The sequence below is a fragment of the Lepidochelys olivacea genome (genome assembly GCF_965140295.1).
Source record: "Lepidochelys olivacea isolate rLepOli2 genome assembly, chromosome: 3".
In the NCBI taxonomy this organism is placed as follows: Eukaryota; Metazoa; Chordata; order Testudines; family Cheloniidae; genus Lepidochelys; species Lepidochelys olivacea.
In genome coordinates, this window is record NC_140413.1 from 143,038,419 (window position 1) to 143,056,608 (window position 18,190).

At 39.4% G+C, this 18,190-nt stretch overlaps 1 protein-coding gene across 1 annotated transcript; it reads right to left on the reverse strand.

Moving 5' to 3' along the window:
• Nucleotides 1-2,554: 2,554 nt before the first annotated feature.
• On the reverse strand, nucleotides 2,555-18,159 carry TFB2M (transcription factor B2, mitochondrial). Its single transcript, XM_084625214.1, has 8 exons — nucleotides 17,720-18,159; nucleotides 15,899-15,987; nucleotides 14,794-14,947; nucleotides 14,211-14,359; nucleotides 11,797-11,886; nucleotides 10,346-10,408; nucleotides 8,691-8,842; nucleotides 2,555-3,662 (listed from the first exon to the last, which is right to left on the reverse strand). The coding sequence occupies exons 1-8, from the start codon at nucleotides 18,060-18,062 to the stop codon at nucleotides 3,476-3,478; spliced, it is 1,227 nt and encodes a 408-aa protein (XP_084481340.1). The 5' UTR covers nucleotides 18,063-18,159; the 3' UTR covers nucleotides 2,555-3,475.
• Nucleotides 18,160-18,190: the final 31 nt, after the last annotated feature.

Genomic DNA, 18,190 nt, shown 5'->3' on the forward strand with positions numbered 1-18,190 from the left:
AAGATAATAGGTTCTACTCTTTCATGTAACATGATTCCCTGCTATTAGAGCAAAGCCCTGAACCATATGAAGAATAGAACAGCTTGACACCGAATCTTTTCAAACAATTTAGGCATGTGAAATTCTGAGAATTATGGTTAGAATTATTTGAAACAAACTAGAAAAAACAATCGATATAATATAGAGGTACATTTCATATTTTCCGAAATTTTGATTTTTTTTCAGAATAAACCCCACAGTGATATACAAGAGATGCAAAGCATTCTCATTCACAATTCCTCTTCCCACCCCGTCCCACTGCTCAGAGCAGTTCTGTGCATCCCCTGAAATAACCCCCATTTTGATCTACTTTACTTCTCCCACAGCACAACTATCTAAGTACATGGGTCTTCTTTCGAAGCCCCATCGATATTGCTCCTTAAGTCATCTGCAGAGGACACTACTGAAAATCCAGATACATTTTCTCCCCAATAACTGAGCATGCTGAACTCAGTCTGGTCAGGAACAAAGACAGACTTCCACATGAAACTGGTTCTCCTCCATGGCAAAGAATCAGAACTAGGTAACTGGGTCAGCATTCAACTTTCATCCCAAAAGAAGACTTGTTTTGCAAGACAGACAATGTTATAGTTCAAGCCCTTTGAGTAGAAATATTGTTGGACTTGCCAATAGAATGCCTATCAATCATCTCATTACATCTTAAAGAGCATACGCAAGAGATGACCGATCATTTTTAGTTGCTGTTTGGATTAAGTAACTTTTGCAAACTGAAGATTTGGGATATGACTGTCCCATGACTACAGCCCTCTCTCATCTTTGCCACACAATTACAATCAGCTTTCTGTTGGATGCATCTCCTGTTTCTGTCCTTGTTAACTCAATTACATCATCACCAACTGTATTCTCTAGTATCATGTTGTGGAACAGCTGCTAAGTAAGGCCCACGTATGCCAGAATATATACAAAAGCACCAACTACTGTGCTGCCTTTAAGAGTGCTGGAAGGACACTACAGTGGTATGGAACAAGGACTTCTTTATAAATATACAATCCTTCCACATGTACTCTGGGTAAAAAACAAACGTTAGAAAAGAACACTTACTTGTTGCATTTACTCTAATATTGATCATTATACCATTGCTCTATGGCAGTCATCAATAGATGCCTTAAGGCAGTGTCTCACGAACAATGTTGTGGGAAGGTTGTATGTGAGTTGCAGGCCAGGTCTTGAGAGGAGGCCTGGGGGTGAAGGTGGTGGAAAATGAGCCCGCCTTGCTTTCACCCTGCAGCAGCAACTTCTGTTCCCCAGGGCTTGGCCTGGCTTTCCACTGTGGGCACCGTGACTTGGCATATGAGGTCACAGCACCATGTAGGTTTGAGAAGTGGCCAGGCAAAAACTGAGTGGCACTGTGACCTCATGTGAGTTGCAAACAGATCATTGCAACAGTGGGCTAGCGCATGAGATTAAAGAAGTGAAGCTATAGACACTTTAGTTTTGATGTCCAAGTTGACTGATATAAAGCCAGTATTTTACACTTATTGCACCTTTTGGGATCTCAATTTACAAAGGCAGGCATCATTCTCCCCTTTTTACAAAAGGGGACAAAGACGTGCCCAAGGTCAGAGTTAGTGGCAGACCCATGAACAGAACTCAAATCTCCTAATTCCCAATCCCCTGCTCCAACCACTATACCATGTACTGACTCCTGGAGTGTGTGCATTGCCTTATTGTTTTGTAAACAAATGGCATTTAGAGTGACAGTAAATTATTTTTTCAAATTCAATGCTCACATATTCTAGCATTATCAGTAACGCAGGTAAGTCAGTTGCTTTATAATGACCATCTCCCTTCTATTCTGTAGCATCTTGATTTAGTGCAGGTATCTTGCTGCAACAAGAACCTGGCATTTGATGCCAGAGAAAAAACGCACAGGAGGAGTTACAATATTATCTCTTGCTGGCTGGCTGCGTCAGCAAGAACATTCAGTTATCACCTATTACTGCTACAGCAGAAATTAAATTGCTCCTGTTATATGCTAACTCGGCAATGGTGATCCCCCTGTAAATACAGATGCTTATAATATCTAAGAGTCAGGAAACGTGTGAATGGGAATATAATCTCAATATGCAAGAATTACTCCGGGACATAGTTAATTCTGTAGGGTGGAAAGGAGATTACATGAAACAGTCCTTCTGGCAGTTTCAGCACTTAAGAATTGCAAAAGATTGTCCACAGACTGTCTCCAGTAGAAGGGACTGCAGTAGTAGGACAGGGATAATGGCCCAGCCAGTGCTTCCCACCATCCCTCCTGGAGAATCAAGACACACTTCTCTATTAGCAGAAACTGAAGCAGCACAACTTCCCAGTATCTGAGCTATCCAAGCCTATACTTAACAGATATACTGTTGTCTTGTACCTGGACACCCCTACAGGAACATTCCTTGACACTTCCTAGCCCCAACACCAAATGTACAGGGGAAACAGGAAAGAGTTGATTAATGAGGGAGTATAGTGGCTGAGGAGAGGTTGTGTAAACAAGTACTCTGGCTAGGAATACAATTTTAGTGGGTTGTATTTATATACATATAATATACACACATTGTAACATAAATATATAAAGGGCATAGGTTGTGGGGAGGAGACAATTTTCATGGTTCATACAACGTTCAAAGGTCTGGTGGAAAAATTTTAGATTCAAACAAGATAGCAAAGACTATATGCATGTGGATGGGTGTCAGGGTATGTAGAAGAGACTGATCAACATCTTCTGAATTTTGAAATTTCAATTTTTCAAAATTACTATAAATATTCCTCTCTCCCCAGCACACCAGCTCTAGTAGACAGATATAATGCAGAGCATATGTTAAAACAAGAAACACATAACTAACCTGAGTAGCCATATTATTCTACTGTTTTCCGCTCTCCCATTTTTCCTCATCCCTTTGTTCATAACTATTATTGTATCATGTCAATTTTGGATTGTGTTCCTTAGGCCAGGGAGAAGGAAAATAGGTCTTATATTTATAAAGGGTCTAAACATTTTGGGGCACTGTGAAAAAGTTAATCATAATTAAGTATTCTGACACGCAAATCCAAATTGCACAAGTATTTGGTCTCATACTCTTTAAAATATAACAAATATACAGCAGAGTAGCAAAAAAGGCAGTTCCTTTTATGCCATATTTCCAAGAGCAACAACAGTTGCCATTATGCTGCTGGAGAAGATGCAAAGTTTGACTTCAATCCCATGCACACAGAACAACCTGTTAACTGCCATGCCTATACATGGTTTAAACAGTTTTTTGCCCGTGTAGACAGGCTGTTGCACCTCAAGCGACTTTATCTTCTGATTTGTGCAGGTGACAACACAATCTTTACTGATGGAATTCTAAGATTTTGAGCCCATTTCTTATTATTTGCATCACAATATAGTCACTGAAACAAATAATTTGTTTCAAAACCAGCAGGTTTAGATTTAGAAATTTATGTTCCTGGTATTTTCGAAGACTTCATCATAGAGCCAGCTTTGACTAAATTCTTTAGAGCGTTCCATAGCTTCAAAAAGGCGTCTGTACTCTTCTGGGTACAAATTGCCTGTTACAATGTTTTCCGGTATTTCTAGCTCCCTTAACAGTTTACTCCCACTGTCTGGACTCCATGAGCTGAAACATAAGACATTACAAAAAAAAAAAAGTCATGTTTTAGCATTTCTTTCAGTTACAAAGAAAACAACAGTAAGGTGCAACACTGGGCACAATTAATTCTCTCAACTTCAGGCTGTCAAGAATTCCCTCAGGTGACACCCATTATTCTCTATGAATGCTGACGATAGGGGCCTCTGTCCATTAGATTCATGAGTTTAATCACAAACTTCTCAGATGGTGCATTTTCCCCTCCATTCATTGTACAACTGAAATAACAGAGAACCTAGGGCATGAATGGGTTTAGATTCCAATGCCTGGGGACAATGAAAGTCATGTTTGTTATGAGGGTGAGACAGTCTGAAGGGTTTAATTACCCTTTTCCTTTTTTAATAATCCCTTTTCCCCCATTATATGAGGTGGTCTGTTTTACTGTACCCACTATCTCTCCCACTCATATTATGTCACTGCTATCAAATTTAGGAACTGTACAGTTCCTACAGATATCTTGACTGCATTTATTTTCAAGGCAAGGAAAAAGTATGTTTATTAATACACAGCAGCTGCAAATTGAGAGACACAAGGTCAGCTACAGATTCTGGCATAAGCAACTAGTGGAAAGTAAGCACCCTGTCAATTTGATAGTCTACAAGGAAGGAACCTGTGATACCCCTTTATACCAGTCTTCCTGACTGAGTTATAAAACGTCATTAGCATATTGCCAGGGGGATTATCCACCCACCGGAAGATTGACTACAAACCACCGGCAACACATGAAAGAAAAAACAGTTTGTTTATTGGAATAGTTAACCAGAGGCTGGTTCTTCTCAGGGAGCATTCATTTCCCATGAATGGAAAGAGAACACTAATAACCACACCACAGGGAGTAAATGGAGTAACAGTGGATAAGGAAGCCTGAATGTCTTGGAGTGAGGGGCTAAAAAATATTGGTAGGCAAAACTGACGGAAATAATTTAAAAGCTTAATTTATAAATTAGATAGTAGAAAACCACTTTAGGGCATCCAGTCTGACCCACTGCACTCTGCAATCTATTTTCAACAGTCTTATTTAATCTACTTTAGATTTTGGTATTTTGTACATATTAAACTCAATTTCTACTCAGCTTTATGCTGCACATATACATAAATCAAATGAAATAGCAAGAGCAGCTATTCAAAGGAAGTTTCCTCTCAGCTAAACCACACATGCGTGTGACATGCCAATGTAATGCTGGCAGATCTTTTAAAAACAGTGTACACACGTGAATTACTTTTTTAAAAATCATAACTTACTCAGATCAAAATCAATTTTCACCTAAACATTGAAAGGCATATCTATGACCTAGGGACTATGTCCCTACCAAACTTCAAGTTTCCATCGCCTCCTACTAGGGCTTACAGTTGTTACAACAACAACAAAAACTACCAAATTTTGTTTAGAAAAACATCTTATTCTATTCTGCCTGTGCTTTATAAACAGCCATGTTTGGTGAAACATTTTTGGTGAAACAAAAAGTTTATTCCCTGAGTGAGAACATACGAACTAAATTTCACCCAAAAAGAGTTATAAGGTTGAGCAACTCTAATACAGTTGTTGCTGTGTGATCTGCTTAAAACAGGTGGTTATTTTGCTTGTCGTAGCTCAACAGTCTAACTTCTTTGCACTGGGAGTTTGATTGTTCTGGGTTTTTTAGCTTTCTGTGCTTCAGTTTACGCGAGGTTCCCACTAACAGAAACGCTATTAGAATTGGCATCCCTACAGCACTCTGCATAATGTAACTTGACATATTTTCCCATTAGGACACTATACCATTTAATGATTACTAGGGCTGTTGATTGTGATTAATCGCAGTTTTAATTGCACTGTAAACACTAGAATACCAATTGAAATTTATTAAATATTTTGAATGTTTTTCTACATTTTCATACATACTGTATTCTGTGTTGTAATTGAAATCAAAGTATACATTATTTATGATAAATATTTGCACTGTAAAAATGATAAAAGCAATAGTATTTTTCAATTCACTTCGAACAAGTACTGTAATGCAATGTCTTTGTGCAACTTACAAATGTAGATTTTTGTTACATAATGCCCACAAAAACAAAAAGCAGAACTTCAGAGCCTACAAGTCCACTCAATCCTACTTCTTGTTCAGCCAATTGCTAAGACAAACAAGTTTGTTTACATTTACAGGAGACAATTCTGCCCTCTTCTTATTTACGACGTCACCAGAAAGTGAGAATAGGTATTTGCACGGCATTGCAAGGTATTTACATGCCAGATATGCTAAATATTTATATGCCCCTTTATGCTTTGGCCACTGTTCCAGAGGACACGCTTCCCTGCTGATGACACTCATTAAAAAAATAATGCATTAATTAAATTTGTGACTGAACTCCTTGGGGGAGAATTGTATGTCTCCTGCTCTGTGTTTTACCCACAATCTGCCATATATTTCATGTTATAGTAGTCTCGGATGATGACTCAGCAAATGTTCATTTTAAGAACACTTTTGCTACACATTTGACAAAACACAAAGAAGGAACCAATGTGAGATTTCTAAAGATAGCTACAGCACTCAACCTAAGGTTTAAGAATCTGAAGTCCCTTCCAAAATCTGAGAGGGACGAGGTGTGCAACATGCTTTCAGAAGTCTTAAAAGAGCAACACTCCAATGCAGAAACTACAGAACCCAATCACCAAAAGAGAAAAATCAACCTCCTGCTGGTGGCATCTGACTCAGATAATGAATGAGTGCATCGTTCTGCACTGCTTTGGATTGTTGTAGAGCAGAACTGTCATGAGCCTAGACGCATGTCCCCTGGAATGGTGGCTGAAGCAAGGAACATACGAATCTTTAGCGCATCTGGCACGTAAATATCTTGCGACGCCAGCTACAACAGTGCCATGCGAATGCCTGTTCTTGCTTTCAGGTGACATTGTAAATAAGAAGCGGGCAGCGTTATCTCCTGCAAATGTAAACAAACTTGTCTGTCTGAGTGACTGGCTGAACAAGAAGTAGGACTGAGTGGACTTGCAGGCTCTAAAATTTTACACTGTTTTGTTTTTGAATGCAGGTTTTTTGTACATAATTCTATATTTGTAAGTTCACCTTTCATGATAATGAGATTGCACAACAGTACTTGTATTAGCTGAATTGAAAAATACTATTTCTTTTGTTTTTTTACAGTGCAAATATTTGTAATAAAAATAAATATGAAGTGAGCACTGTACACTTTGTATTCTGTATTGTAATTGAAATCAATATATTTGAAAATGTAGTAAACATTCCAAAATATTTAAATAAATGGTATTCTCTTATTGTTTAACAGTGCGATTAATTGTGATTATTTGTTTAATTGCTTGACAGCCCTAATGATTATTCTCTTTAACCATTATCAGCGATACAGTTTTTAATCTATATGTAAAGGTGGGGCTGCCCCTGTGTGCCCCCTTACAGCCCAGTGTTGCACTGTGGGAGTGCCCAGCTTAATTCACTTGATCGCAACAGATTCACTTTAACAGCGAGGGGCACAGAGAAGCCAGCACACATTACAGAAGAGCATATCCTCTTTTAATAAGGCTCAGGACAGGAGCAATTCAAACAAACAGTTCATAAGGCCCTCACCTCTGAATCCTGCATCTGTTCCCACACAGACTCTAATTAGACAAGTCTCCTAGAGCCTGAGAGGAAAGAAGCCATGACCCACTGCAGTCTGCATGGCTTCCACTCCCATCTCTCTGAGCTCTCTCTTCCTGTTTATATAGCCCAACCCTAGGGCAGGACAGGGACCCCTCAATTTTACCCCAGCTGTTGGCTCCAGCCTGTCATTCAGACAGTAGTGCATGCCTGCACACCACAGTACAATATTTTTTGCTAATTACTTTTCTAAAATATTTTAATGCAGCATTATGTTGAATGTCTTGTTGAAATTCAGATTTATATACAAACCCAAAAATATAATGGGAAACCCTAATATTTTAAATGAGCATTTACAGAAACAAACCCATGTAAAGAAACTTGTTAATAAATTGACAGAGAAGAAAATCTTTTAACATGCAAGAAGCTAGCACAGTTTATAAAATTTAAAAATTTCCAGATTACGTTATCTGTCGATCTCTTTTAGAACCAACGCACGAACCCCTCTTCTAAACTAGCTCCATTATATAGTTTCATTTGTTTAAAAATATCCAGGTACAGAGTTGTGGGTTGGCAATGCTGATTTTGACATGCAACTTAATATTCTTATGCATGTTTGCGAACTGCAATTGAGAATACATTTATGCAAGAAAAAGAAATACTAGCAAGCATGACTGCATTTAAAAAATAAATATTTACAGTATGCAATTACTCAGCCCCACAAATGGCAGAGTAATTTTTAATTTGTTGCTAAAATCTTCATTTCCAATCACATAGTATTTTGAGCAACTGTAAGTTTATTCTGCATGTAGTTGTATAGAATTAAAGGAACACTAAACTGTATCTGGACTAAAACAATGAGGAGTCCTTGTGGCACCTTTGAGACTAACAAATTTATTTGGGCAAAAGCTTTCGTGGGCTAGACTGGGAATGGTTGGGTCATGACAAAACCTAATTTCCCCAATACTAATTTCTCCCTACCATTACTCACACATTCTTGTCAACTGTCTGTAATGGGCCACTCTCTTACCACTTCAAAAGTTATTTTTCATCCCTTGGTATCCTGATGTTAATTGATTTATCTCATTAGACTGACCTCACACTTGGTAAAGCAACCCCCATCCTTTCATGTATGTATACCTGCTCCTATATTTTCACTCCATACATCTGATTAAGAGGGTTCTAGCCCACGAAAGCATATTCCCAAATAAATTTGTTAGTCTTAAAGGTGCCACAAGGACTCCTTGTTGTTTTTGCTGATACAGACTAAGACAGCTACCACTCTGAAACCTGTATCTGAACTGTAAAGAATAATCATTTAAGAACAAAACACTACTAAATTGTCCTGAACCCTTCAGTCATTTGTCTGGTGAAAAATTGTAATATAACTTTTCCATATACTTACTTAAGTCTATCAATTAGTTTAGACTTGCGTTTAGCAAGACACTGTTTTATCATAAGAATAAAGGTAGATGAATTTGTGGTTGTCATGCCACCTGTAAATAAATTCCTCCGTGGTGTCATTCGTACTAAACATAAGTGGTTGTTTGGCAGCAGCTGCAAAAACAAAAAGAGTTAATGAAAATAGGTCACAGTTAAGATTGCATTTCCTTGATACAAATAGTGTATTTCTTTAAGTCACAGGAAAAGACTTCTCAAAGTAAACCATTCTTTTAGTTAGCAGAAAAAGGCATGAGATCCAATGGTTGGCAGCTGAAGCTAGATAAATACAGACTAAACATAATGTGCAATTCTTTTTTAAAACAGTGAAGGTAATTAACCACTGATGGTGGATTTTACATCACTTTGAGTCTCTAAATCAAGAAAGGTTATCTTTCTAAAAGATATGCTATAGCTCAAACAGAAGTTATAGGCTTGATGAAGAAATTTTCAGATGAGGTTATTTTGGCCTGTTATGCAAGAGGTTGCATTAAATAATCATAATGGTCTGGCCTTAAAAAATCTGAATCTAACTCATTTTAATTATCTGACTTTTGGACAAATATGGAATACTGTGGTGTAACATTTGTTAAGACTGTCCTCCCATCTGAGAAGTGTATGAATAACTTATTTTTATCCTTAAAGATAAAGGTAGTTTTGTACTGGCAGAAAGAGATACATGACCCAATAGATCATTTCCATCTCTAATTCCCTTGACTCTATGAAGTGATCTGAATGTATCTTAAACAATCCATTTGGTGTGTAGCCATCAGCTAAAGTGTCACCTCATATGACCTATGCTGTAATTATGGGGACATTTGATGTGTCTACAAAGCTGTCAGATATGATATAATCAAAACATGCAAAGTAACATTCAGTATTACCAAAAAAAAAAGAAAAAAGAAAAGTCCTTTATGGGTTTTATTGCTAAAAAGAGCAATCATTGGGTAATGTAATATACTGATGAGTTTTAACACCAAAGTTCAATAAAAATGGATACAAATGTCTTCATTTTTTTTTTTTTAAACTTCAGGATTTTGTTTCAATTTAAACATTGTCCCTGGCAATTTAAACTATTATATCTATAGCCCAAATAATTTTTGCATCATTGTGCTAGCATGAGAACATGAATTTGCAACTGAACAGTGAAGTACAAGTATTACGCAAAACATTAGAAGTAAAAGTGGATTTTGATTTTTTTTCAATTCTGTTTTACTAATCTAAAGTGTTATCAGTAGCAGCTAACACAATATATTTTTTAAAGAGATGATCCTGAACCCAAGTGTCCCTTCAAAAAGTCTCATTTTCTTCTTTTCCCATTTATTCTGTCTGCTGCATTTCTGTCACCTTGGTTAATAAAAAGATACTAGTTGGGTTCAGTTTCACTTTTGTTTATAAATCACAAATCCACTGCCTACATTTTATGCACAGAGCACATTGTGTCTGAATTTCCTATAATGAAAGGGAGTATTTCAATAAAAACATCTCAATTAAATAAAGTGAATTCATGAATTTTCTTATAAAAATTTGTAATGCAATTAACCCCCCCAAAATCTAAATTTTGGGCCTAAATTGTTCGACAGCATCTCTAAAGAAAGAGACCATATATGTGGGTCTTACCATGCTCTTTGGTATTGCAAGTCCCCTGGTTTTTGAATTAGTCAAAAATGAAGACCAAGGTTCCTGGGAGGAAAATAAAAAAGTTAAAGTTTAGAATATTTTGTCATGCCTTCGTAATTTTTTTTTTTAAGTCTTTTGCCAAATATTACACTAATATTGTTTCTAAAACTTGATCTAAAATTGGCGGAATATATTGAAAATAAAAACATGAACTGAAGAGTACAATGGCCCAGATTCAGGAAGTTACTTAAGCATGTACCTAACCTTAAGCATGAGAGTATCCCTATTTACTTCAGTTGAACTACTTGGGTGCTTAAAGTTAAGCACCTATTTAAGTAACCTTCCTGAATTGGGCCAAAAGCTGCAAAACTGTGGAGAAAGGAATTATTTCTCGGGAAAATACCTCTAGCTTTCCAAGTTCTTCCCACCTTTTGAAATATGGTCCTTTACAGCCAAAATTATACATGAACATTTGTATTGGCTTAATTTCTAAAAGAAACCCTAGCACGAATCCCTTTTATGTCCAGCAACTGCCAATTCATATATGCTATAGTTCTGTCTACAGCTGCCTACTGCTTGTTCATCCTGGACTGGATCCTTCCTGCCCACTCATCTTACTCTTTCTTGTGCGCCTGATGCACCTCTCTGCCCATGGGTTCTGTCTAAGTACTTATCTCGCCCCCATCACTGTTGTATCTGAGCATCTCCCATACATTTATGACTGTATGGTCACAGCCCCTGTGAGGTAGGTCAGAAATAATTCCATTTTCCAGATGGACTTCCTGCTATCAAAGGCAAATGGGTTAGCTGGTGCCAGCCTTTTAGGGGTGAGGAGAGTGGAACAGGACAGGAAGAATCAGTGTGGGTCAGGAGCGTTATTTCTATTCTCTTAATGCCAACCCAAACCTTTCAATACATACTGAAAAAAGCATGCAGCCAATCTCTAAAAGCCTGAAACACAGAATTGCTTCTGCCAAGAAAACTAAAGTGCCCTAGGGACTTTAAAAAGTGCTACTAGGCTTATTTATTTAAATACCCCATTTTAAAGCTGCATGTGTCGGAGGTTTTTTTTGTTTCTTTTTAGAGCAACCTGTCCATAGTTTAACACTGCTGAGTTTCTTGTTTTTAATTTAGAAAAGATGTTCCAACTTTAAAAACGCTAGTTTTAGATCTAAACTAAAAATAATTGTTTACATTTCAATCAGATTTGACTTAAAAAAAAAAGTAAATATCTGGGGTAACAAAGTGAATAAGTACATTTTATGTCACAAATTCTGAAGACAGGAAGTTCTAAAGAAAATGTTCACAGATCATTAACTATAATGGTACCCTTATAAAAGCATTTTCAACACAGAAAACTAAAAATATGTAGCGTTTTAGAAAATTTCATTGTTTACTATAAAAAGCATTTAGCTCAGTAGACATCATCATAGACAGTACAAAATACTCACCATGTGCAGAAGCTTAATTTCACAGGCTGTTTGCCATAGCACGCTTAATGCTTGATAACTCCTTAGTTCACCAGGTTTTGCAGTCAATACCTGACAGAAAGACAAAGTTGGGAAAAAAAAGAAGATTATTTCTGTATCTATTCACTCCAAAATCCTTATAAATGTGACTTAAGTTCTCAAGAGACAGCAAATTCAAAGTTAAGTCTAAAATTTCAAGCTCCACTCACTTAAGCTCCACTCTAAGCTCAACCTTAGACCTCACACAACATGCATCACACATTATTTTAGGCCTCCCTGTCAGATGAACACATTAGAAAAACAGACTCCACCATAAAACCACTTCATTTCATACAATATTTTAATATTTAAAATTACCTACTTAGACTGCATAAGAACGTCTATATTAACCTCTTTACTAGGAGAGTGAAAGAAGTCTTATGAAAGAACAAGAAAATACTCACCCATTCACTCTACCTCTACAAGAGTCAAAGGATTACCCAAGTTTGGGATTTGTTATTGCATAGATTTCATTTTACATTAAAGCTAGTACTATTCGTAAGAAAGAGGATCATGCAGCCAATTTGTTAAAATATCTCCAGATGATGGATTGTGTGAATGCCAAAAAGGTTTTCTAAGGCACCTTCATAAGAAGCCTGGCAATTCAACTCAATACTATATGTCAAACAACTTCCAGAAAGGAAAAAACCCAACATTTCAGTTAATCCTGAACTGAGCAAAGACAGAAGTGCGTGCATCTATTGTGGAGTGATTTCATTTTTAACTATAGATTTGACACAATGATCAACTGAAAAATGGAGCCAGATGTACCCTTACCTAGGGAAGTGGATTCCAACAGTATTTATCCAAGACAGGCATTCAGCTCATATCAGGGTGAGGGGGGCGCTTTTGGGGGAGGGGTTACAGAAATTGCATGAAGAGAGTGGTAAATTAGTGTAAGGAAGTAACACCATAGTGGTGACACTAAAAGAAATGGACTGCCCTTTTTGCCAATCATTTTATCATTAAAGAAAATCACTGCTGAACTGCAAATGTAGTGGTATTTAAACCCCTTATTTTAAAAGGGAATACAAATTTAGAAATTATTTAGTATTTATAGTATTTAGAAACATATGGGATAAACTGGATTACATAGGTACATCTAGAAATCCTAATATTTACAAGAAATACCTGATATTTATATCAAGATTTAGTAGGATTTGTTTGTAAAAAAAAAGATATGAAAATCACAGGTGTAGGTCTCCCAGTGGAACGTGGTCCCCACTGAAAGAATATATATTACTTTCAGCCAGATCCTCCCTGGAAGAGCACGAGCAGTGGCGCCAATTCAGATGTTTCTTGGAGGGAAGGCAGATTCTGGTGTTCCCCACCCTGCCAGGGAGGCGTTCCAGCCCATGCTTGTGTCACCCCCGTGTCAAGGATGCTGAGTCTCTCTCAGCCAGGGACTCCTCTCTCGTACTTACAAAGCGCATGAGCTGGTGCCACCAGTAGTTGAATTCTTGGTGGACTCCCCTGTTGTACAGGAACAGACTCCCTGTGTGCCAGGGGTTGCAATAACATTTGGCTGGGCCACACCTGTTTGTATGGAGGAGCAGCTGGTCAAATTTCAGTGGCAATGTGACCATGCAGCCAGAGCAATGCTCCAGGCCACTCTGGCAGCAGCCATACTGATTTAATACAGAATCACTGCTTAAACGGTGTTGGGCCACGCTCCCCAGTTCCTGCCCGGTGACCTCTAGAACTTTGGGCAATTGCAAAGACTTTGGCAGGAGGGGGCTTCACTGGATCCCTCTCTTCCAGCATGCAGGGTGGCAGGCCAAATAAAATGAGGCCAGGCTGCATGTGGCCTCTGGGCTACCAGTTGCCCATCCCTTTCTTTTGGTCTGGTGGTAAACCCCCATGATAGTTTTCAAAGTAGACCGTTAAGATGGAGTGTTCATTTATGAAAAGCCAATCTGAATACCAAGCACCAGGGGAGGGGGCTGCATCAACAGAGGTGATCCCAAAGGGAGTCACAGCATAAAAAAGTCTGGGAACTACTGTTACTGCATTAAAAAAATATACAACAGAAGTGTTGGTTTTCCATCAGGCACCAGCATGTCTTCAATATATCTGGCTTCTACTGACTGTCCCTCACATGAAGAGCACTCTAATTTGTGACACTCACTTCCTTTAAAACACACTGTGTTTTCACAGACAAACATTCCTTCAGGAGGAGCAAGCAGCAGAGAGACAGTCCCTCCCACTTTTGTTAGAAAAATATCCTTAATAAAAAGGAAGAACATTTTTTAAGCAAACACATGGACAAAATGCCTCTACACAGAATGTTCTAGAGTTTTCAATGAAGCATCAGCTTCTCTTTATTAATCAGTGAAATCTCTTGTACTTAAACATACCTTGTACTCTTTTTCACTAACAAACATGTTCAGTTCTATTCTTCCATATCTGTATATGGAACTGCGTTCATACATGACAAAGATAAGCTTCCAAAGAGTGTTTCTTTCCTTTTTTTGGGGAAGGAATCCAATAATTTTTACAGGAACATCTGTTTTGAAAATGAGCAAAGGTATCTTTGAATTTTCAAATATGTACTGCACAACCTCAACAACACTAAAGTGTAAGTTACAACCATGAGAGCAAGCATTATTTTAACCTGAATGTATTTACAGATTTTGTTGTTGCTCAGGTATGGCTTACGGTATGACCCACCACTGAATGCAGTTTGTGTCTGTCTGAATCTCCATTAAAGAGGTGCAAACAACTGACACTACATATTCCACCATACACTGTTTTACCTCTTACTAAAATGCCAGACTACTGGGCATGTAGTATCTATGAGTCATATCTCTGTATTAAAGAAGATGATAGATGTACTCCACTCCATTTTATACAAAATTAAGCAAGGCCCTCAAGCACCTGCCAAACTGCCTCTGAGGCCTCAATTACGTACCCACAACATTAGGTTGATTTTCAATTTACCTGCTGTCCAAGGAACTGCCAAGATGCCCAAATTTTCAAAAAGTTTCTCAGAGTACATAGCAGGTGGTTTCATAGATCCACAGCCCAAAGGGTCCAATCTGAAGAAGTCACAATAAACAACTTCTAATTGTCCATGTAGGCTGTTCTCCAGAGACTGAAAGCAATGGTGAAGTTAAATTTTAAGTTTTCAACACCAATAATTTAGACACATCCTAGGCATTTTTCCATCTGAAAACAAAAACTCAATGAATTATCTTTAAAATAAAAAGATTCTGTAACTACTAGTTAAAAATAACAAACATTGCTCACAGACCTAGCTATTGAAATGTTGCATGTAGGCCAGCTACTTTTATGATGCAAGGCAGATGTATTTTTTACATATTTAGCGTTTGCTCAACTGGAACTTTACAATGCACTATTAAACTTGTGTAACCTTTGGTAATTTTTAACAAACATTTGATTAGCATAACAACTAAAAATGAATATACACAAAGAAGTTGAGCGAGTTGCTCATGCTTATGCCAAGTCAATAGCAGAGCTGGAAACAAGTAGGAATCTTGGCTCCCAAATCTCAGTCTCTCCGAAACAGCAAAAAAAGCTCCAAATCTGCAGACCTCCAGGCCCATGCAAAGCCCCACTAAAATCATGGACCCAACAGTCTACATGCCTGGAGTCAACTGCAGGATCCAGGACAGAAGTTTAATCAGGTAAAATAATCATTGAAAGTAGATAAGAATATTTGTAGAAGCTTCTGAAGACCACATGAAAACTATCTTGCTTGAAAACACAGTCAGGATTATTTAGGTGACTATTAGCCACAAATCTAAGTATGTCCCTATTTAACGAGACCTCAACTCGAAATCCTGCACAAACAGGAGAAACTGACTGGCTATATATGAGAAACAGTGAAAGGCAAAGTGCTGTCAAATGTGCAAAGTAAACAAATTAAAAAAAGAAAAATATTTTTTCCTGCCATCTTTAACTTGTATCTATCTTAGATGTTACTTGTAACAGGTAAAAAAATTCAAACAGATGTGTGATTTTAAATTAATTTCTCATTTTCCTACCTCACTGCAAATTTCAGATCCCTTAGAAAAAAACATACCTGTAAATCTGGAAAGAAAGCTTTGTCACTCTCCAGAGCTACCACTCGGGCACCTGCATTGAGTAGCGTCCGGGTCAAGACTCCAGGACCTGGAAAAATCATCATTGTTTAGCTCTATCCTTTAACATGGACTCCCAAAGGACATAACTAGTGCACACGCCTTTCAAGAAGGAGAAAAATAAGTTTACCTAAATATTGGAGGGGGAGCAGGAGGGAGGTGGAGGGGGACAGATTAGATAAAGAATTATGCCCTAAGTCTGCAACATGTGAGTAAAATTAAGCATGTGTGCAAATTTTTGCGGCATAAGAGCTTTAGACAGCAGTCAGACACGCTCTCCCAAATTTCTGGAGATCTCTACAGTTGTTCTACAATTTTCTCTTCAAGCTCTGACAGTCTAAATGGACCTTCAGCCTTGATCTGCATTGCTACTGTTTAGCAGCTGAGCGTCTCCTGTGCAGTGACTGAGAAATGTGTGGTTGTACCGTAAAGAAAAAGGCAGTGTGGATATACTGAGACCACATTTACTGGACTTGTGATAAGAAGTTTTTGAAATAAAAGGTGTGTATGTAGTTCAGTCAAAAATGTTTCTATGCTGAAATGTAGGCTTACAGGTAACATAATATACAATACCAAAATAATAATTTAATTAAAATTAATTGTATTTAACTGTTCATGCATATTCAAAATTACTTTTTCCTTTATTAAATGAACTGGTGAGGGAAAATAACTAATGAGGCAACAGCAATCCCTAGCTTTTCAATGTTTCTCCCCATGTGGTAATGCTATGAGCCCTACACTTTAGACACTCTGTTCTGAGTTCTGTTTGAAATATTTAGACAATGTGCAGAACAGGGAAAGGTAATGCCAGCAAAGCCAATGGTAAAGCTTCCTTTCACATCAGTGGGGCAGCATCAGGCACTTTTCCATAAGAGCTCCAGACACAGAGAGCAGGCAGGACCTAATTTTAATATCACATGCAAAGAACAACCAGTAGGACACAACACCCCACTATTGCACTGCAGTGTCAGCACTTAATATGAACCAGTATCAGGGTGTAGAGATTGAAGCTGTGATCATAACCTTCCAGCAAAGATGCAAGACCTTATCGTGTTACTGAAACAGAACTTTCTAGCATTAAAACTACTCCTAATGAAGTCTGATAATTTCTTTATAATCACCATCCCTCTTCAAATACTAAAGCCTAAAGTCAGTTTTGCAGAGACCTGCAATCAGATTTAAGTTCAATGCACTAACTTTTCAGGCTGTGCGGATTGCCAACCTAGCCCCAGAATATCAGACCAATTCTGAAGACACTGGACAAGACCCACCACTTCACTCTTTTTTTCCCCCAGCATTATGTTTTACGTCGTTTTGCTTAGGTCTTTCCAAAAATATTAAGTTCATTATTTCCGTGTGAACATTTACAAGGTTTCCCTTCATCCCATCCCCAATGACCATTAGCCACCAAGCCCAACTGTCCCGCTAACACAGAGGCTCCTACCCAGCACCAGATGCGGTCAGGGCCCTAACGATAAAAGAGCTGGGGCGCAGTTGCCCCGTTCCCAGAATAACCCATTGGCTTTCCCCGCCAGCCTGGGGCCCTGCCTCGAAGTGGCTCCCCCAGAGCTGACGAGGCCCAGCCGACACGTTTGAAAGATTTAAACTCAGACGCTGACAGGTTTTTAAGCAGCTCTTAGTCTCCCACCTCCCTCCTCCGCGAGCCCAGCCCCGGCGCATGAGGGCGAGGTCTGCCGCGGCCCAGCGGGTCCGTGCTCGGCGCTGCAGGAAGCGACACGGGCAGGGCCGCGGGGGGCGCTTACCCGGCTGGCACTCCAGGACGACGGGCTCGGGGCCATGGGCCGAGCCACACTCCAGGCTGGCGCGCACGGCGCGGGCCAGGTCGGGGCAGGCGATGAACCTGCGCAGCGGGGGGGAGGGCCGCGCCCTCTCCAGGACCAGCCGCGCCGCCTCGGCCGCCTCCGGGAGCCGCAGCTGGAGCCGGCAGTGCGGGTGCTGCCGCGACTCCTGCCCCAGGCCGCGCCGCGGAGCCCGGCAGCCGGGGAGGCCGCACAGCAAGGGCCTGAGCGCGGCGGCCGCGGCCCCCAGAGCCGCCAGCACCGAGCGCCGCCCGCTGAGCCCCGGGGACGGCAACGCGGCCAGCATCTCCGAGCCCGAGCCGCACCCCCACGTGGGTGACCTTCCCGGCCAGTAAACACAGGGCAGGGCGCAAGCGCCCGGGCTACGTCACTTCCGCTTCCGCCAGCAGGCGGCCGTACACGGTCCCAGGCGCT